The 23,685-nt window shown below is 31.6% G+C and overlaps 1 protein-coding gene across 2 annotated transcripts in view; it reads right to left on the bottom strand.

Annotated features, from left to right (window-relative positions):
* The window catches only part of LOC145947530 (UNC93-like protein), a 66,513-nt gene that overhangs the window by 27,957 nt on the left and 14,871 nt on the right, over positions 1–23,685 (bottom strand). The window contains exons 1-2 of one of the 2 annotated variants that reach the window (XM_083057316.1): positions 21,563–22,034; positions 3,273–4,000 (exon numbers count right to left, since the gene is read on the bottom strand). In XM_083057316.1, the coding sequence (XP_082913442.1) occupies positions 3,273–3,984 (712 nt within the window). In that variant the 5' untranslated portion in view covers positions 3,985–4,000; positions 21,563–22,034. Of the gene's footprint in view, positions 1–3,272; positions 4,001–21,562; positions 22,035–23,685 lie in introns of those variants that run through there. The other variant, XM_083057318.1, reaches the window with a different exon arrangement.

Raw genomic sequence — 23,685 nt, 5'->3', positions numbered from 1 at the left:
GACAGGATTTCAAGAACTAATTGATAGCTCTAAGCGAAGCGTATCGTCATTCTGGAATTTACGTAGGATTTAATCCGGTGCGCGTCGTTAAGTCAACCAGAAGAACTTTCACCGGAGTAGCGCTAATAATACTAAGTATGCCGTGTTTAAGATTGTTCCCACCATCGTTACCAATTGAAAAAGTCTGCTTTTTAACGGCGCGTGCCATTCAAGCACGAGGAAATCGTTCGAATTACACGATCGTACGATGTGACTATATACAGTAAATATGAATAAAAAACATACTGAAGATGTCAAATATCTTTCATGGAGAGAAATAATAATGCAGTAGAACACGCATAAATTTTTTATATAAAAACAAAAGTATTGTTTTATCATTTTTATATTTATTTTTCTTTAACAAAGACTGATAAATAGTTTTATAATTGTAAAAATTTTTTAAGTTTTTAAATTTGGAATAGAAGAATGTTTAATTACAGCTTCAATAAACTAAACTTTTAAGTCTAAATTAAAAAAATAATAAAGCAAGATATATATAAAAAAACCAAATTATTATTCTTTAAAGTTCAAATAAATTTTGTTTTTACTGTATTTTAAATCACATTTATCGCCGATATATATATTTAATATTAAAAGATTGCAATAAATAATGGCCTTCGCTGAAATTTTTATAATAAAACATTGATATCGAATATATCAAGAAATACGTATAACATTAAAATTGCAGGCTCGATGATACACATTTATAATTAAAAATTTTAATTAAAATCATTAAAATCTTAATTCACTTGTACTTCGAAATAAACCGGATTCTTTACGATAATTTACCATATTACGTAAATACGGTCGGTATATTACATATATTTAATCGACTTCTTCCATAATCGGTGTCATAATGGATAAAAAATCCTACAAGTATTTATCGAATCATTTCACAAAAATCTCGTTGTACGAATTATTTAATTATACCCTGTCCGTCCGCGTAATCGATAACCTTCATGTCACTATTGACCATTCATTGCTATCATATTGCGCACACGTCGACCTCAACAAGGACTCAAAACAATCTTGACCTTTGTAGTATATTTGCAAATATTATCTGGCGTCAATGACACCAACTTTTCTCGATCTCCATCTGCGATAATTCAAGAAGAGCTCGTCTTCAGCTAGCTACTTTATATACTTATCTAGAATAATATTTCTTTTTTATAAAAGTAAATATTCTCAATCTCCCATTCCCTCTTCCTTTCCCTTTTTCTCTCTCTATCTTTCTTTGTGTTATACTGTGTTATATTACTCACACATATGTTTAATAAACATCAATAGTTATTTAATATTGTGCATTATTATTGTTCTTTTATCTTTGCGATTTATTATTTAATTAGATTTATCTAGATCAATTTTATATATATTTTTTTATTACAAATTAAATTATATATATATTCTCCGTTGTAGATCTTACAGAATTATGTCCAAAATAGCGTCAAAATAGCGTCAAACTGAATATATTAGGCATTCGAGACGAGCGAAGAAATCGAAGAAACATTTCTTCACTTGTAAAATTGACACACAATAATACTTTACGGAATGTGCATGTGTATGTGTGCGTATATATAGAGATAGAGGTGTACGCGGCAATGGAGAATGCGTACGAGGTAGTACGGAAACCGACTATCACGAGTTTATACCGGATAAATCTCGTTTCTTCTCGGCGAATGTGCGATTCGCTCTCTGTCGCTATCATGGCCTGTCTCGCTTGAGGAGTTCCTCACCGATAGTGTTGTCTTTCACACATGTATGACGAACACGAGGTGTGTAAAGGCGCGAGATATACGAGCGTCAGGGGAAAACCAAGCATTTAGTCCGACTGTCTGACTATAACGTCTGTTTCTACTGGACACGTATGCTGCGTACGACGCTTTGTCATCGCGAAACTTGTCTAATTTTGAGAACAAAAATAGTTTACCTAGTCGAAAGCAAATATTCTGCATTTCTATATATTTGTTTAAAGACTACTTTTAATTTAATTAACCAAAAATGGACTTACAGAGCTCTAGAAAAATTTATATATGTATATGCACATGTATAGAATATTTTAACAATCAAATATAAAAATATATAAGCTATTTTCTATATAAGCAAATTATAATTTTACCATAGAATAAATATAAAAAGTAATCAAATTTAATTAATTACAAATAGTTGTTTTTATAATTTATATTAACAAAAGTTTTCTGAAATTTTTATATTGATAATTTGTATTTAGAAAGATTTATTTTTTAACCGGTTACACAATAATTTTATAATTAAAAAATTTTATAATTATAATAATTATAATAATACACATGCATTTGATTGCAAGATGAGCAAGATAATCTAAGCCATCGTACATTTGTGTATACATTTTACGAGCGTATTTGCGCGGCATTAATAAATATATTGAGCTGCTGGTAATTGAGTGTAAAAACCAGACGGCGATAGTATTAAGACGTTGTGTTATTGAGATGTAGAAAATGTCTTATTATACATTTACGCGAGACAGTAAAGAGAGCTTTTGCAAAAATATATACATACGGTTTAATATGATGTCAAAAATTATGTAAAGTTCATTAAATTCTTTTATAATTTCGACAATGAGAATTAGATAATTTTATTTCCAAAAATCAATACTCTTCACGAAGTAACAATTACTAATTATGTGCATATAAATATATAAAATGCAGGTACTAAAAAAACTCAATTGTAAAACTAATCTTATAACATGCATTGATTTTATCATTGTTGTCATCTCTTTCTATTAGACTGTTACAAAATTTTGTCATTATAATTTTCCAGTCAAAAGTACTTTGATCTTATATACACGATATCCTTGTTTTTAATTGACAATATGCGACTAGTCACAAAATGTGAATTACGAAAAAAACAGCGTGTATTTTTTGTATTAATTTAAATAAAAGTTTAAATAAAAGTTCATTAAAATACGTTGCATATAAATAATAATAAAAATATTCATATAGCATAAAACAGTCCAATAAATCCTGTTATTCATATGCGACCATTATATGCTCCAAAATAATATAAAAGTTAATATTTTGCGAAATAGCAATGTATATTGTATATTTTCAGAATATCATATATCTTAAAAGAACAAAGATACTAAGTAAGATATTCGTCCTCGTACGATTTACAATAACACTTATTATTTTATTTTCAAAGTGTTAAAATAATAGTTTTAATAATATATCGTAAACTTAAAAAAAGTTGTAACTTACCAAGAGAGGAGATGAGATTGCCCCAGAGCTCGGCGGTTTGCCACGCCAGGAAAAAGAAGCCGAAGAACCGTACAACGATGGCGTCAATCGGTTGGTCGGTGATCTTGGCGTAAACCCCGCCGACCTGCGTGAGATATGTGGCTTTGGCGGCCCACATGGGCGCGGCGCCGAGGCCAAGGAGTACTCCGGCAGGTACCAGGGTGTAGAATTTGGGATAGAACTGCGAGCCGATGTACGGTGCGTAGCAGAGCATAGATAGACAGAGGGTCCACTTGACGGTGAGCCTCTTGATGAGGAACGTGGGCACAAAAATGCACGAGAGTACCAGGGCGGCGTAGATAGCCGAGAGTGATACGGTGCCGAGACCATCGCTGGCATTGATCGACGATTGTAGATTCGCCGTACCCTGGAACGCGGTGAACTGCACCATGAAGGCGATCGACACGGTGCCAATGTTCTTCAGGATACGCCATTTCTCGCCGCGCGATATCTTGAACTTCCGCGACTGCGTATCATCATCCGTCGCCGGTAGCTGCGGCGGTTTTTGCGGCTCCGGCGGTATGCCGTCGGTGCCGTCGTCCTTGTAGCCCTCGTTCCTATAACCGCCGCCACTCATCACAGCTACCGTATAAACAGTGCCATCGCCGTCGCCGCCGCCGCCCGTATCGCCACCACTCAAACTTCTGCCACCATCGTTTTGCGATGCCACCATTTTACGAATTGACTACCTAAACATACACAATTACACAATTGTTTATTACTTACATTTGCTTATGGATTATTTGTATTATTATCAACTAATCTCCCGTAATAATTGATAATTAAATATTTGTAAATATCCTCCGTGTGTAAACTAGAAATTAAAAATATGTAAGCAGCTAATTATATAAATTTTCTTTTTCATAATAAGATATAATTAATAAAATTTTAAATTTTAATATATAAAATATAATAATAATCTCTAACACACTCGTTGTATGATATATTGATGTTCAACGAAAATATTATAAATGGTTCAGCATATAAGTAATATTTCGCAATGGAAAGTGCAATCAGTCAAAGAACAAATTATAATATCTTGGCGCGGTGAAAGATTGATGATTTATTAATCGATGTTATGTGCATATAATAATTGACGACGCTTACGTCACATGAAATATTATCAATATGCGTCAAAGGTATGCGTGTATCCTTTCGCCAGAGAAGATCGTTTTTATTATGTACATAGATAAAAATTACTCAGTTTGTTTGGTCTTATCAATTATCAATATCGTTGTGGCTGACATTGAAGACACTCAATAAAAACATCAATTCTTACGTGAATACCTGTGATTAACGCATGTTAAATGAGAATTTATTCAATGTTCTTGACGCGCGAATAAAACACATATACAATTACATAAAATTATTCATGTACATAGAGATGCATGCATATATTAATGTGGCTTTATGCACTGCACTTGCACACACAGTGTTTCCTTCACAATATTGCGATTGCTTCCTGTGATATTTCTTTATCAGATTGCTTCGCTCTTATATACTTCGTGCTATGCAATTGCAGCCTGTATTCATCTATAGTCACTATTAACGAACATATTTTTAATTATGATAATTTATTCATAAATAACAATTTTTTCGGTTATTATTTTATTGTGATATTTTATCGTGAGATTAAAAAGAATAATCGATCAAAAGTTTAGTAATGTAAATTTATAGATGTGACAATAGCTCTCATTAAAACAATGTATTGTTTATTTCACTGTTTCTTCGTTAATTCAATAAACACTTAAACATTGTAAGTACATATTACAACCTGCAGCAAATATTAGTATGATATTGCAATACCCTATTAGAACCTATTTTTGCAACTTTTTGTCGAAGCCATCACTGCGCAAACAAAAATCTGCGAATTGCGATGAATACGACGTGACAAACGATAACCTTTTGAGAGAGAGAACGGCAAGGCTGCGTAATCTGTATAGTGAGTCTATACGGTGAGGTACAAGCGCCTCGTATACGCGTGAATGGATACGAAAATATTAATCAGCTGCCAGGCGTGTATGCTAATTACAATGGATTGCTGCGAGTGACTGACGATCTTTCGCTACGATCGAGAAAGAGCGCGTAATTATGGGCGCATTTCGTCGCTCTTAAAGAAGAAAGATCAAACTTAACTGTTACTGATACCAGTGATATCGTATTAGTATACGATACCATTCTTCAGAGACAATAAACATTTTTATTGTCTCTGAAGAATAGTCACATTGGTCACTAGCTCAGAATAGGCTGCAATAATGGAAGTAATAATATTATTATATATAGATATTGTTTTAAAAAAAATCAATTTCATATATGATATGTTTAACACTTTAATAACCAAGCTTTCTCTTTAATTTCATTTATTGTTCACGAGATAAATGTGTATATATATATGCTGAAGCTATATGCAAACAAAATCTTATAGGAATTATACTTGTGTTATTATGTCGCTGTTCACGCAGCGTTATAATTTTGATCGATTTATATCATTATTTTAAATTCTATAAATCTCTCAACAGGGACATATTTTCATTTATATCTTTTATATAGATACAAATAAAATGAAAGACGAAGAGAATGGATGCTGCAGCATATATGTGGGCATATGCTACAACAAGACTCTTGTCTAATTATTAGAAATTTAATTAGAAAATAATTAGAAACTAATATTTATATTAATACTTAAAGTAATCAAGATTTATGCTTACGTCGGTATTTTAAAATAAAGGTAATATAGTTTTATATCTTTTTATTTACGAGTAATTTTATATGTTAAAATTCTAAGATTAAAATAATCATATCGATAATATATAATGGATAGTATTACGACGAAACGAAAAATGTTATTTGTTGAAAAAAAAATTATTAAAGCAAAATGTAGTCGATTTTATTTCGCTTATGCGTGCTCGATGCCTTTTTATTAAGTGCGATTCTCTGAACAATCGTCATATCGCTCGTGCGATAAAAAGCAATAGCTACTCGTGTCTGAGATAATAATTTTACTGCTGACTTTTCCATGACTAAAAAGCATGTCGGGTCCGTTTAAGACCGTGCCAATGGCAATCAATTCGCTCGAACAGAAAAATTGTGTATGTTATGCGAACAATTGAAATATTCCTGCGATTGTCATACAATCGTATAACAAAAATGAAATAATTCGCAATTATAGCTGTTGTGTTCTTTTAATGGTAGAATAACCGAAGCGTTTCTGCAAAACAATCGTAATTTTTTCCTCGTGCCGTATCGACGCGAGGTGTGTTTTTAATTTATCGATTTCATGTACCAGATAGTTTTATTAAAATTGCGTCATGTATGCGGGTGAACTTACTTAAATCGCAAGCCTGACGAATCGCGTGCTTATTCCGTTGCGTCACTAGCAGTGAAAAATATGCGACACGGAGATAGACACGCTTGGTTACAGACACACGTCAAAATAATCAACGCGATATTGCAAAGTGCGAGGTCGCTGTACGCATGAATATTTTTGTATAGCTAACAAATTAGGAACTACTAATAATTATTGCGAAAAATAAAATAGATGACAAGTACATAGAAATAAATGGTCAAAATAGATAGGAAAATAAACAAGAAAAAAATGCAATTTCACTGATGGCAAGTGTTCTTTGTATTACACACAAGACTTCTCTCTCCAATAATTTATATAACTTTCCAAAGCTATTTCAAAGCTATTCCAAAACTAGGATATAAAAATTAGACATAATAAAAGTTCTCGATTAAATATGAAAAAAACTGAGCATATAAAATATATTATATATTAATATATATTTAAATTATATTATATATCAATATATATTATAACTGTAAAGAGCATTATAAGGATAAAAAAATATCTCTGCCTTAAATATATGCATGTTATCCGATTTCTCTCAAATCTGTGTAAATCGGCTTTTGCCGTATAAATGTCGCATGAATCATGGTATAAATCACAGAAATTCATTGGAAGTATTTTTTTTTTTTCGCTAAAGAACACATAATCTCGTGGCTCCTCTGATATATTTTGCCTCGTTTCTTTGCAATATTTTTTTACAAATACGCGCAAAATTTACGTCCTTGAGTCTTTTGCAATGTACGATTAGAAGCTCAACGAACGATGGAGCCAATGATTTATCTCATAGCATCATATTAAATCTCCTCGACGAATCCCGATCATGAAAATGGATTGGCTGACCCAGCACCAGAAACCGGTAGAATTAAGGCGATTGGTCGCCGGTGAAAGCCGGTTTGGATCGGTTAGAACCGTAATATACATTTGGTGTCGATGACTGAAGACATTCCGCTCGCGGGGTCTACGTATGAGGCCCCGAGACAAACTAGAAAGAGAGATTTAGAAAGACTAGTATATACACGAGAGCTGTCACTCATTAACTACACAACGAATGAATCGCGCAAATTTAACAAATTCTTACTAGAACTGCACTTGAACACAGTGAGTTTTACGATAACAATTCTGAACCCTATCCGTCTCTCTTCGGAGAGACTCTTTCCGCCAGAGGAAGATGCGTATCTCGCGGAGAGATAATACGAACGACTGCAACGGTTATTCAATCTCGATGACTTCAAGACGACATCGCGTGCTCGTAGGATGGCAAGATGTGATGAAACGTCTAATTACCTTGACATATTTTCTCGTGAAAACAGAAAGTACGGATGATGTCTAGATTTTTTCCGCGTACATAGCGCGAAATATGCAGTTACTATTCGTCAGTGATGAAAACTATGGTTGTCTCAGCCACGGATTGCCCATGTCGTGAGATAAATACTACTACCGTAGATGCTGAATGATGCTGACAGCATGTTTAGCACATTTAGTAACAGAGTTAACACATTTGTCTCTTTTCTCTCAATATTGGTCATTTTTGTTTAATTTACATTATCTCTCTAAAATACTGATAGATAAATTGCTACGTAAGGATCATTATTCTTGCTAATCTCTTTAAATTTCTTTATTAAATACATTATAAAAATATCTAGAGGCAAATTATGTGCAACACTGGCTGAAAAAAATGGTCGTTTTATCCGAGGCTACCTGATATGGATTTTAATTATTTTTACCTTGTCTCATTACATGTATCGTTTGCAAATCAAGATTCGCTGGTGTTGTAATTACCGAACGAGATATCTCCGATAATAAAGAGCTGTGTCGTGTATTGTGTAAGCGCATAATGGTTGAGATTGCGTATATACAAGTAAATTTATAAACATTCGCCACAAGGACAGGTATATAATATCGCTTGCGATTATCATTTCTTGCCTCAAATAACTTAAAAAAATGCTTTGAAAAATTCTAAGGCAAAATGCGAAACATCGATTGTACCGATATCGCACATTTACTATTAAATGTGATTGCTATGAGTTTTAGCCCGTAATAATATACCACAAATTTAAAATTCTCAAGAATCTATAAGCGGAACATTTACGAACTCTATGCGTGTATGTGTGTGTAGTTAAAAAATAAATAAAATTATATTAATTTAATTTTAAACAAACAGCATCGAATATCAGCATCTCAAATGATCACATTTAACAGTAAATGTAAAATGCAAATATGTGTCAATGTCAATAAATGTTATAACGCGACTATACGGTATATGAATACACACATACACATAGAACAAGAGAATTGTTGAAACAAAAAATAATCTTAACAGAACATGCAATATCATGTAATTCTTTCATTAATGTCACTTTATATGCATCCTAACTATCTAATTAAACGATCCGTTAGCGGTTCTTAGAGTTCTGAGATGTTATCGCGATTGCCTAGATCAAGCAAGCTGTATTCCTTCTTCGAGAAGATTGGGAACATAAACAGATGGAATTTTTTTCACACGGTGAAATCGAACATAAGCGAGAAGGCATCGTCGCGAGAAACACGAGAGAAAAAATTCCATTCGCTTTGCACTTTCGAATCACGAGCAAACGTCGGATTTAGTTAAAATTGATCGCGAGTTATGTGGATGTCCTTGCGAATAACCTCAGAACCATTGCTTTGCGTCGACTTTGTCAGCAGCTCTATCGAAGCTTAAAGACTTTGATCAATCGGTTCAAATTCATACATATTACTTTCTTGTCTCTCTCTCTCTCTCTCTCTCTCTCTCTCTCTCTCTCTCTCTCTCTCTCTCTCTCTCTCTCTTTCTCTCTCTCTCTCTCTCTCTCTCTCTCTCTGTATTCTAACTACATTGACTTCGCACGAATTAACAAGTCTAATTACGTGAAGTTCAACCATTCGTATGTAAATTGTTCAAAAATATCTACACACTTTACATTTTACACACAGACTGTTTTAAACAAATATTTTTTTTATTTTTAATTCAGTATTTTATTTTTAATTCAGATTTAACTCAGATTTTAACATCAGATTTTAAATTCATTCTACTGTAATGAGAAAAAGTGTTTTATTATATGCTATAAATTTAGAGCTTAAATCTAACATTGCTACTGACAATGAGATAAAAGTGATATTTTATGCAGATAAAATTTTCTTTCAACCAATTTTATTCTATGATCAGACACATAATTGTGTCGTTCTCTCCTCTAGCTAGAGCTCCATAGAGTAACTATAATTAATCTTTCGATCATCAATGTTCCATTTTCTAGTTTACGTAATTCCCTCATACAAGTGAAGCGATTATTTCGCCGCAAAGCAAAAGTAAATACGAGTGCATTTGTGCATTCCCGGCACTATGACGCATTTGCGATTCTTTGCAAATATATATAGATGCGATCGTATATACAAATCCTTTCATGGAGTGAAAAAAAGATGTATGTATATAAGTTACATGTAAAACGTACACACTCGAAACGGAAAAATGACGCGTTTCTGCATCAAAGTATTATTTTTACAGTCATCGAGAAGAAATCGGGAGAAACCGCAAATTCTCATCATCACACGAGAAATAAAGGATGATCGGTACGACAATGATCGATAATATGCTCTCCAATTATCACTGACATTTGCAGAATTGAATGTCATATCAATCTTGTACCTGGCACAACATAGTACCGCGAATTACGTGTCTTATGTTCTTTAAATCCGGCGTACGTTTCTTAAGTCATTAATTCTCAAGTCATTAATGTATATTGTTTAATGATCGTATGTGATTGATAATCGACTATATTGATTCTTATTTATCTAAGCTAATTATAAAATTACGTTCAATAATATCTTTAAAATAATTTTCTGAAATTTTACAACCAGATTTTAAAATCATAGTGTATTATACTATATTTTAAATTTCATAAAAAAAATACTTTGATTATTATATCAATCTGTACATTAATTATTAATAAATCTGCGATATAAAACTTTTTCCCGCTGAGATAATTCTCAGTTCATCTTCAAAATCTCATTAACGGCGCTTAGATGACACGTACCTACGAGGATGCTTGAGATTCGCTTGTCGTCAATGTAATCGATGCGAATGCGTGACCGACCGTGCCATGCCATGACACGTGTCGTGGCGTGCATCATAATTAAGCGGCGCTCACAATGAGTAGTCGACCACTCCTTCGTGCCCCCGCGAACACATCTATTTCGAAGCATTCCTATTCTCAAACAACCATCGATGGTTTTTCCACCATTCGTGTATTCTATACGAAAATCGTGAAATACAGAGAGAGGAATATTAAGTACTAGGGGTAACAAGGTGTTGTACAATGCAAATAAAGGAAAATAATGCGATAGTCGATGTGTTACGCGCAAAGAATTAAAACCGAGTGAAAGATCTTGAAAAAGAGAGAGAGAGAGAGAGAGAGAGAGAGAGAAAAGAAAAAAAAAAAAATAAAATTATGCTACCATAAATAAGGCACCTTAATATCACGGCCGTCGACTATTTGGAAGTATTAAAGATTGTTCATTAAGCCGACCTCGATTATGCAATGATAGAATGCAGCACACGATTCCATCCCGAATGCGTTCGTCAATGTGCGTTTGGCTTTGCCAAACTGTCACCGATGTCCGTCATCGAAAGTACGAACGTTAATATCGTCAAAGATATATTATATCGATGATCATATTCGTCTGATTGACGAAATAAAAAAATCATATATTGTATATATAATTTTCCGCGTTTTTACATTAAATTATAAAAAAATAAATATTGACAAATTTGAAACTTTCCTAAAAAAATTAATTTCCAGCTGTCGTTTCAGCTTAGTTGAGCTCTTCCGTATAATCAACGGCAATGTATACAACGCTGACTCAGCGTGGTTATCAGTGGATTATTAACGGCTACGTGCGGCATGCGAGAATCGTGAACTCGGTATTAAGCGCGGCTTGTCGCGATTACCCATATGCATACAAGTTTCACGTTCCAGTAAATCGGCAAACGATATCGATACGTGTACATTTTTTTATGTATCGTACGATATACATATGCTATTGTTCTACAAAATCATAGCATAGTGAAAATAAATTAAATGTATCAGCAATTTTACTGTGTATGTATATAGAATACGAAAACTAATTGTATCTTTGGAATCATTGATTAAATATAGCTATCAATATATGGTCATATATTTTAGAAAAAAAACTTATTAGTTTTTTTCTTAAAAAAATATAGTTTTATATTAAGTTTCTTCATCTTGAAATTCTGATTTCATTAACAGAAGAATATTTTGATGTATGTCAAGCATAATGAATTTATCGAACCATATGAAAGAGTTGTTTTCAAACACAAGATAATGAATATACGATTAATATATTGCAAAATATTACAATTTTTATCTCGACGTTTAATGCAATAATTTATTTTATATATATAAGTAATTTATATTTAATATAAATTCTCAATAGATTTTCTTTTTATCTCAAACATAGACGCATACTATAACACACTTATTTATAAAAAACTAATTGAACTTAATCCTTTAGTATCACATTTCTTAATCTTTTAAATAATTTAATTTATTTTATTTTTAATGATGCCCATTAAGATACTTATGACAAGAGATCTATTTTATACTACTAAAGATATCATTATTCGCAAAGAATTAACTTTGCCACAAAAATATATGCTGCTTTAGTTAATTGAGTGATCAACAAGCTTCATTAATTCGTGATGGTCTAATATAATTTATATTTCTAAATGGAGTATAACGTATAATGTAGTCTATAGCTCATTATTTTCTAAGAATAACCACATTAATTTAGCATGTGTTTAATAATTTACAGCATAAACCATAAATCGTTGATCGTCATTAAAAATCTGTTGTATTTAAAAATTAAACCTGCGTTGTCATCACGAAAGATTTTCAGCGTTATTAAAACGCTAGTATATATAATATATATATGCATATTCAGTGTCGATTGTGTTAAATCATCGCAAAATTATACCAAGAAAACATAGAAATTTCGAAATAATAATATACTATTACTATTCGACACAGAATCAATTGCCCTCAGGCTTCTTCAAACAAAATCGTTTCCTGGTATTATGAAATCTACCAATTCTTCAAATAAAGACAATGACCGCGTGATAGTTATTTCATCATTTCGAATGAAGAATAACTTTTGACTTTATATGAACTTTATATGACTTTATACTTTATATGAATACTTTATATATGCTGAAAAATTATTCAACGATTTAATTTAATTTCGACTCCATATATATGTAGAATCGAAATTAAATTAAATTGTTGAATAAGCTTTTAATATAAAATTCACAAAGTATAAAGTCACAAGTTATTCTTCATTCCAAATGATGTAATAACTATCACGTGATCATATATACATGTATATTAATAGTCCAATATAAAGTTATCTAAAAATTTCGTTGAGCAATTCGAGACATTGTTACAATGTCAAATAAGAGTTTCATAAATATAATTTCTCTTTTAATATATCACATAATTTTCAATATTCGATATTATAAATTATAGAATTATTGATATTTTTTTGCAGTGGAAAACACATTTTCACATAGCGAATTTAGAATAAATTGAATTATAATCCGTGGTCAAGATAAGATCAAGATACCAACAAAGTGTCTGCTTAGCCGGCATTCAAATCTCTCTCCTTTCTCCCTTCCTCTTACTATCAAATATCAAGCTCACTCATAGATGTATCTATACTACTGCCAAAGTGCATTTATATATATTCCGCATAAAAATACGTCGTAATAAATATTATACGATCATCGTAAAATAATGCTTCTGATATGCATTGTTGCACTATAATGTCACCTATATACTTTTATAAAACATATGCTAGAATATTAGTAGTCCACTGTCTTATAGAAATTTACAAATATTAAAAAAATACAATATGATAATTTGAGGCACAAATAATATTTCTCGCTATATAAAAATTAATTATAGATATAAGTTAATGATAATAATTATGATTATAATAATAATAACAATAATAAAATGTATTTAAGGGGGAGCTTATTATACTGACAATTAATTAAGAAATATATCAAAAGCAATTCGAGAAATATAAAGAAACAATTGAAATTTCTAAATACAACAAAAGTAAAATTTGCCAAATGTGGTACACTTTCGCGTCTCTTTGGAAGTCTACGAACGTCTCGAACACTCCGAGAAGGCCGCGGCGATAAATCGAGGCCACAAGGCGCGAACGAGTGCGCAAGAGAATCCATCGAACGTGAAACGTGGCTGTTTGTACAGGACATACGTATATAATAGCCTGCTCACTTATGCCTATCTCGAGGCGATATTAAATTGGCGAACTGTGCGTTTTCCCCATTCCATTCTGACAGCGCTATTTATATTTGACGATTGCTTAATCCAATATAATCGAGCGAGCGTTTCCTAGTGAAGAGAAGAAGACAACGTTGGTTCGGTAAAAAACGGAGGATCTTTAAAATTATCGTCCTTGCATGACGTTATTATTACAAATAAATTATTCGCGGACATATATCAGTCTTCTAAATTCGCCATGTCTTTTTTGTAACAACTTCTCGAATCGCTCACACGTCATGATTTAATTTTACGATATGTTTAACGTATGTCTGAACATAAAAGTTCTTTTTTCACAATTCGTCTCTTTAATACTCTAATTTACTATTAGAAGACTATATATTAATATAAAAAAATATGTATTTATATATATAATCAGCTTCGAATTGTAAATTAAAATAACAAGAGAGACAACAAAAACTTTCTCTTTATCAGTTTACTTCTTAGAGTTTTATGGTTTTTATATGCATAAATAAAATATATTACATATATTATATAAGTAAAATATATGTAATATATTTTATTTAGTTCTCCATGCATTTATAATATGTAAAACAATGTGTGTATAAACTGTGTGTATAATATATAAAACAGTAACACAAGTTATTCTGAATTAGCATTCTAGAATTAAATAAAAGAGCTGCGAAAATATTGTTAAATATTATCTATATTCTTTTCAATTTGATTTGTCTTTTACGTATAATTGAAAATCAATAACACGATTCGAAAAAAAACACGTGCCGCAAACAAAAACTACTTCATTCGAAGAAGTATCGTTCGAAGTTATATACCGATTGGCTAAAAATTCAACAGTTACCACATTACGTGTTACATCATCACGATCGGTGTCATCGATCGCCATGAGAAACCAAAGAGAGAGATTGTGAGTATGCACAATACTCGAAGCGCGAATACTTTTCTCGATGGATTAAACCGATTGATCAGACTGCACGTCGTTAGAGGACTTGCGAGGAAGATCTGATCTGTATTAACGTTAATCGAAACTCGCGGCTATTTTCTGTCAACTATTATTGATCATCAAAAAACGATGCATTAATTTAAAAAAATTTATCGATCATTTTAATTGCCATTATTGATTTTTAACGCAGAAAAAATTAAATACTCTTTTTAACGCATGCAGTGAATGATAACTGTTCTCATCACAATTAATCATATTTACCGGTATAACTTAATCGATGCGGGACTTATTTAATATTGCGCAATATCCAACATTACAATAATTAAATTGCAATCAACAACATAATTTTGTTTCCTTATCCTTCGAATCTTTTCGTCGAAAAAGAAAACGAGAAGGAACTTTTTATAACTTCAGCCTTCGACACGAAGTTTCTATACGCGGGTGACTTCCTCTCGTCACCAGGGTCAGAGATGACACCGAGTCATTCGGTATACACGGAGACATGAAAGGTCCTTGCAAAAAGAAAAGATGCCACCGAGCTATGCGCTGTCCGTTCGGCATGCATGCGTGAGAAATGCGCGATGTTCATGCATGCAAATTCATGCGGCCGCATCGCAAACTTTCGCACAAATTGATATTTGTCAATATTAATTATACAGCGTGCGCGCTTTTCCTCTAATCTTTTATCTACGAAATCTTTTCAAAATGTCTAGCAAAATATGTTTAAATAAATAATACTCTATTCATAAGAATTTATTATGATATATGTGTACTTTGTAATTAATATTTATCATAAAGTAATTTGTTTTTTTATATTGATAATATAATTTTTTATACGCTCGTGTAGCATCTCAGAATAACTAAATATCTTCTCAGTTATAGATTTGAATAAAAATGTCGTATAAAATAAATGAGATAAAGTAATGAAAAAAATGAAATTTTTCAACAGAAATTATATGTTTACTATTATTTTTGTTCCTGTCTATTTATAATTGAGCAAATATACATTAATAACTTTTTTAAACAATTTATCCCGATTCTTATTTATTTTCAAAAAACTGTGTATAAAGTTTATTATTTAAATTAAAACTTAGTAGCATAATAATGTAGAATTTCGCGATGTATGAATAAGTATTCGTTTATGTATTACGTTCGATCGTGGAAAGATTACGCATTATATTTGCACATGTAAGGCTCAGCTGTTTGCATGCGTTGGCAATATATATGGATTATTGGTCGCGTCAGCGCATTGTTCCACCTATTAAATTAGGCTAATGTTAATTACAAATGACGTTCCGTCGAGTTTAATTTTCTCGACAACAGATTCGTTGACAATTTTGCCACGAATTACAGTGGAAAATGCTATTAAAATTCAGATCAATGTAAAAATGACTTTTACATCACGCTAGGATCCCATACCATGTATCATATGAAGTATGACTAAACGCATCGCAGAATAATGCATATGAAGAATAATTATAGTAATTTTTCAACCATGCAAGTCGTAATTATATTCGCATCATAATTAACGCCCAAAGTACTTCTCGAACACGATGTAAAACACAGAATATATATATATATATATATATATATATATATATATATATCCCATTCACTCTCTATGAGAAATTAATTTCATATCTGCGGTTTCATTCCGGCACAATTTAATTTCCACCATATCTCCGCGCACAATCGCGAACTAAACATAGCAACCATATGTACACTCTGTCCTACGTATAAGGAAATTAGATTACTTTTTCTTCTGGTTCTTTATATTAAAATAGACAAAATTAATCCGCCAAACATAAAATAAGATCATCAATCAGATCCAGAACAATCTCTAACAAAGATCTAAAATTTAGAGCACGAAAAACCATTTGGAAATTCTGTCATACAATTAAAGATTACCGATTAATTGGTAGCATATGATTTTATACGAACTCCTACGCACGTGCGCTCTCGATAATTCTATCGATGTATCGCTAACGTCAATACACTCGTATATTTCGTTCGCTTCAAGCCTTTATTGCATCTGAATGTATATTCGCGTGTGTATACCGAGCTATACCGAGACGCGAAACAAATGCACGCACGTGGCCATGCGGATATTATATTCACTACGGTTTAGAAAGTCCGCAAAACGATCGGCTCGCAAACGTTACAACCGTTTCACAACGAATCATCGAGTAAGGTGTGCCCGCATCGAGAGGTGTACGATCTTCTACAGAAAGAAACATAATAAATAAATAATCCACACAAAGATCTTCAATGCGAAAATCTTTAATCTATTATAGACTGATGTTGGATCAGTGCTACATTTGATCCGTAGATGCCTGCAGCAAGATAACTGTCATTATTAGCACTTCTGTTGAGAAATGTGTAAAACTAACTGTAAATATAAATAACCGTTACGAGATTTGTGTGCCGCCTATACTAATATGCGTTAAAGCATATATATTTAAAGCACCAAATCTTGATTATCATCGCAATATTAACAAATGACTAAAGTTATCTCTTCGACAAGTGTCACGGAAAAAAAAAAAAAAAAAATATGTATATTTCATGACACTTGTCGTCAAAGAGATAACTTTAGTCATTTGTTAATATTGCGATGATAATCGAGATACTTTAAACATATATGCTTTAACATATATAGTAGGCAGTACTAAAATCTCGTAATGATTATATGCGTGTGTTGATAAATTTAAGTTTAAAGTTAAATTTCCCATTAGTTGCATAATTCAAGAACTGACATATTTTGGTATATATTATTTTATTTAAAAAAAAATAATAAAGACAGATTTTATTTCCTAACAAAGAGTTCTTTCTTTTTCTTCTATTTATTATTCTTTAATTTAATTAAAAAGTGATTTTATTTTTTTATGAAGAATGCATAATTTTATTTTTTGTAAAGAGACGACATAAAGACTAACAATATAGAAAATATGCAGCTATTATATTAATTATTATATTTGTATGCAACAAATAATCTCTATTAAAGAAGTGTACAATAATTTGATGTAATAATTTATTCGCGAAATAAATCATAATAAAATTTGTAGTCGATGCTCACCGTCATACAAATTACTTATTATACGATTAATTGTTGTCATATATTGTTGGATAAGAAGAATTGTTGGATAATTAAAGAGCACACAAAAAATCTACAATGCCGTCATGCATTTCGTAATTAAACCTTTGCAATTATTGTATAAATTTAATAATTGTTAAAATAATTTGCATTATTCTTGGATTTCAAATGCAAAGGATGAATTTTGATATATCCGGTTGTTTCAATGATATATATACGAGTGTAATTTTGTATTATATATCGGCGAACTTGCATGGCATGTCAAATAAACCGGAAAACGTAATGTTATCTCCACTCCTTCACTACGATGTCTTTAAGCGCATACGGCACAATTTTATGTCGCACTTGACGGTCATAAATGTCTTAACGATTCCTTGTGCCTTTTGAACACTATCGTTAAAGATTTCGGTACATGTTCTTCGTTATGCCCGTCGCGTATAAACGAAAAAAAAGAGAAATAAAAAACGGAGACTATTCGAATTATTCGGCGATATGGTTTCTTCCAAAAGGAAGATAAATTGTTATTATTCAACATCGCTGAACGTCGAAAGTCTTTATCCGAGTGATTATGAGGAACACGCGTTCAAAAACAGGAAGACCTACACATATATACATATGCGGTGGGATTATACATGTACTATATAATTCTAAATTCTGACATTGTGTAAAAGATCGCGGAATATTTTACGTGCGAGAGATCATTAGATGCTCTCATAACTTTATTCTGTCTCATTACATTATCACGCATCATAGCGTATATCATATGGTCTCCCGTGCGATTTCTGAAATATTTCATTATTCTTATCATTTTAATTAGCCGTTACCTGGCCTTGTCGCTCGATATTACACAGATACAGCCACAACAGCATGATATAAATAGAAGTATAAATTAGTCATGTTGAATGTGTTAGCGCAATTGGCCTTTCTGTTGATATTAATACGCAAACAAATGTATTATAAATTTTAATGTGATTATGAGATCAATATAAAATAAAGTAATATAGCAAGTGTGTAATGTAATCGAAAAAAAAAAAAAAATATATATATATATATATATATTATTGTAGCTTGCCCATGTTTTTATTCAAAATTTATTAATTAGGGAAGGAGAAGATTCTTGAATATTAAAAAAAAATGTGTTTTATATGCAAGAAGATATTTTTATAATATAATCCTTAATATAATCCTTTCATATAATCTTGCGTATGTTTGTAACATGTGTTGTTTAAAATTAACTTATATTTTACCATGTATTTTATCACAGCAGATAACTGATACTAATTAATTGCAGAAATAAAGATTGTAATAATTATTCTTTTAATTTTTAATATAAAGAATAATGCAATATTGCATCTAATTATCAATTGCGAAATTATAGATATATTTAATAATATATTTATTATCTCTTTCGGGTTGATTATGAGATGCAAGATGCATTCTGACAATGGGATAATTAATTTTCTCTTTCTTGTGCAACTTAAATTGATGTGCAATTAAAATTTTTGCATTCTAATTCTATCAAAAAACTTCGCTTAGTAGATACAAAACAATTGCGGAGAACACTTTGAGTAACGTGCAAAGAAGAATTCAGGTGCTTACATCTGCAAGTATAGCAGTTTTCGTCTTTGAAATTTCTGTATAATGTGTTTTATGTCACGCTAAAGTAAATGTATATTTATTTAATAAGAATCTCGCCAGAGCTGCACTCGAATATAATATTGATGAAACCGCGGGCAAATCAAAGATTAAATAATACTTTTGCAATTTATCTTTCGTTCAAAACTTTAGATATAATTATAATTGAAGTCATAATCGATCTTAATAATAGATCGATATAATAAAAGACAACGAAATATGCAATCAGACCAGATTGAAGAATCTTTCATTGAATGTTTTATAATATAATATATATCAGATAAATATTTCTTAATAATATAAGCATACTGTAAATATATATATACAATTAAGCGATCATCTGCAAGTCATGTGCAACGCGTACCTCTCTATATATCAGATACTCACATGAAAGTATTTGTGAACACTTATGAATATTTAATACAACACGAAAACCACTTTTTTTAATATGAAATAATATACATATGAAAGACTTTAGTCTCTATTAAACCGAATGATTGATGAGATAGTTTGTATATCTCAAAGAGATTAAATCAATTTTCCTGTTATAAAAAATTTGCAGAAATGTATATTTACACACGTTGCAATATCTTTTTATAAAATGACAAATCTATCTCTACTTTAATTTTATAATGTATAGTTAATATTGGATGTTTAAGTTATTGTAATTGCAATACAAGTGTACAACTTATTGTTAGATCAATGTTTAAAATGTAAACATTATATAAACGTAAAACTTCTTTTAAGTAGTCATGAATAAGTGTCTGTATGCAATAATATTAAAAATAACACGATGTAAATTATGCAATTTGACATATCATCGTGCTATGTTATTGTAAAAAGTAAAGAGAATTTATTTATTTATTATCGAAAGTCTATCCTAAAACAATAAGTAGTGTAGTGTAGTGTAGAATATGCATAATAACTATATCGCGTTTCTTTCAGTATTGAACATACATATGTGCTATATATTCGAGCAATCGTAACTCTACATCATTGGAACGAAGCGCGTTCAGTATCGCCGACTGCTTGTAGCGAGCGAACATAACGATGCGTGCATATAAACCGTCCAAAGTATAAAACTACAAGCATACGAATTCCTTCTCTGACTGTAAACAACAGATCTTTTTAACGCTAAAGAATGTACGAAAAATTTATTATTTATTTGTACTACCTACAATATTTCCACGCTAAAATTAAAACTTGAAGTAAATCATATTATACTGTCGCGTTCTTATAATGATCGTGTTATACTAATGTTCTTTTCTCGAGAGAACAATATTATTGCTGTTTACAAATAAAATGTCATGAAAGGTCGTATACCCGAGAATCGCAAACCGTAATTTCATGTACATATATTTCTCCATCTTATTCTGCATCAAACCCCCTGCATATTGGTGTTCTATTATGCAAATGTTTCATTTACTCTTTTTACATTTAACAAATTAAAAAAGCTATATATCTTATCAAAACATATAGGTATATAAGTGACTCTTTACTCATAAGTAAGCCTTGCGAATTTGATCGTAATTTTTATCAAAACAATCCAGACGTGTAAAATAATATTATCATCGCAATGGTACATATCAGTTAACGTGAAATGTTTCAGTTTTCTGATTTTGCATTCATGCCAGTTATAAGTATTTAATAATGGATACGTGTTATCCATTCGTATTCTCATTTTCTATCGTGATGTTTCGATCCCCACTTTGACATCTTTACTTTCTAAAAACGAAGTAGGAGCATTATCTCTCATCCGGTTAAAATAACTCGGTAGCAACCATGCGTGTAGTGCACGATGATGCGTACAAAGAGTTCGCCGCGGCTGGCAAACCACCCTCTTAGCATGTAACTCCATAGCTTTCTTGCTACGATACTCACGTCTTAGCAGATCGATCGTTCGAATCAGCGACGATCTCGCGCTCCCCTTCGTCTCGGTGAACAGAGAGACAGGTGGTTGGTTCCCGCGAAGGGTTGTTCTATCGACGTAGCGGTAGATAGGAACCTCTACGTTGACAGCCGTGGCTACCCCCGTCGTTCTCGCGAGAATTTTCAAATCAATTCGATCTTCGATCGATCGAATTCTTCCCCGTGCACTTCGATTTTTCGATGCGTCCGTGTATCTATCAAAGACGAATCGCGCGTGTTCGCGAGAACGCGTCGTAGGATGAAAATCTGCTTCTGGAGAACACGTCCGAACAGTTCGGGGGTTCGGAGACAACTGAACCTGCTTGACTGCCGGCGGACTTTGGAATCGGCGAACGGTTCGGTTCTCACTCAGTTCGCCGACTCTCGGCTTCGCGGATTCGTACGCGCGAGTCGCGGTCGTCGTTTTCTCTCTATACACAAGGTACACGATGCGTCTTTACTTACTCCTCCCCCACCTCCCTATTCACCTTCTTTTCCTACCCCTTTCCACCTCCTGAAAACCTCTCTCTCGTTCGTGCTGTTTCTTCTGTGTCACTGGCCGTGTCGCCGGGCGAACAGGTAGTCCCGTGAAGAACGCATGCACGTGCGTTTTAAGATTTGCACAAATGCACGAGACCAACTGCTGACGCCTTAAATCGCGTATGATCAATATATTTTCCCATCACTTCCTTATATCTTTAATTCCTTCCTTCCTCCCACATATACGTCTTGATTTTGTCATTTTAATACATATCTTCAAACTTTAGATTACAATTAAACGTCAATTATTTAGATTTAATAATGCTACAAAATTTTACAAAAGCTACACTTAATATAAAACCACCATTTCAAAAATAAATTGTTCAATGAATTTTAAGCAGCATTTCTTTGCGACAAGTTTGCAAGAAATGCATTGATGATTCGATAAAAAAAAGACTATAAGATCACTGTAAGAAATAAAAATCTTTTTGAAAAAGTTTCTTAAATCATGCTTCATCTATTTGAGAAATGTACAAAGAGAATATCTCTTTATATTAATTTCGTATACATCATGAATAATATCTATAATTATTACAAGTATTTGTTGCGCAAATATAATCTTTTTAAGTTTAATCTTCCTAAAGACATCGTATTAAAATCTCCTAACAATAAAGAGCCGTAAATAAAATTTTTGTGTAAATAAAATGTATGTCAAATTAATCAAGAAATTACGCGCAATCTATTTATAGACCTGAAGTTTAAGTTAAAGAAATTATTTCCAATATAATTATATAATTTTATAATTATCGATGCACGTAGGTAACAAAAGAACTATCATTTTTCTCATAATTAAATTCTGATATGAAACACAACTTCGAAAAAGTGCACAGAACAAAAAATGCATATTAATTTATATTTTATATGTATAAAATTGTAATGTATCATTGTAGTATTAAATATATAAAAATGGTGACAACAAAAGTTCAGAAATAAAACATTCAGTTAAAGCAACGCATAAAACGAATAAATTTGCATAAATTTTGCAACGAATCTATTTTCAGAAACGTCATTACATGAAGTATCAAACGAAAAATAATAAATTACAAAATAAAGTATTAAATATAAGCTTCTATTAATAATGATAATTATTATACAATTATATTTTCATGAATAAAGCGAAAGAGAATAATGAAAGTTCTGTAGCGATAGAATAACTATGTTTCACGTGTCACTGGATCACTATGTGTTTTCCAGCAATAAAAGATTTTTTTCCTTAGCATGTAGATTATTTTCAACAAAGCAAGTAGCCGACGTGACAAAAGACATTGTCTGAATGTCAAGAGTAAATAATTAAAATCATTAAGCCGCGTATTAAAGTGCTCCGCCAATTTTAGCACATGTACATTATATGTACACATTATCGCGTTACATGACTATAAGATATTATGATAAAAATAATAAAGATGTTTCAATAATTAAAATGTTTGAGATAATCTCATAATAATATATTTAGAATTTCTAGAAAATGAAAGTCTAGAAATTAAAATATATTTAAAAATACGTGACGTAAAAATAGTTTGACAGATTTTAATACCATTTTTCCACGTAGGTATTTG

This window comes from Prenolepis imparis, unplaced genomic scaffold, assembly GCF_030444845.1.
Source record: "Prenolepis imparis isolate NDT839.2.m4 unplaced genomic scaffold, iyPreImpa1.0 SCAF_2, whole genome shotgun sequence".
NCBI lineage: Eukaryota > Metazoa > Arthropoda > Insecta > Hymenoptera > Formicidae > Prenolepis > Prenolepis imparis.
This window is presented reverse-complemented; position numbering and strand designations above follow the sequence as displayed.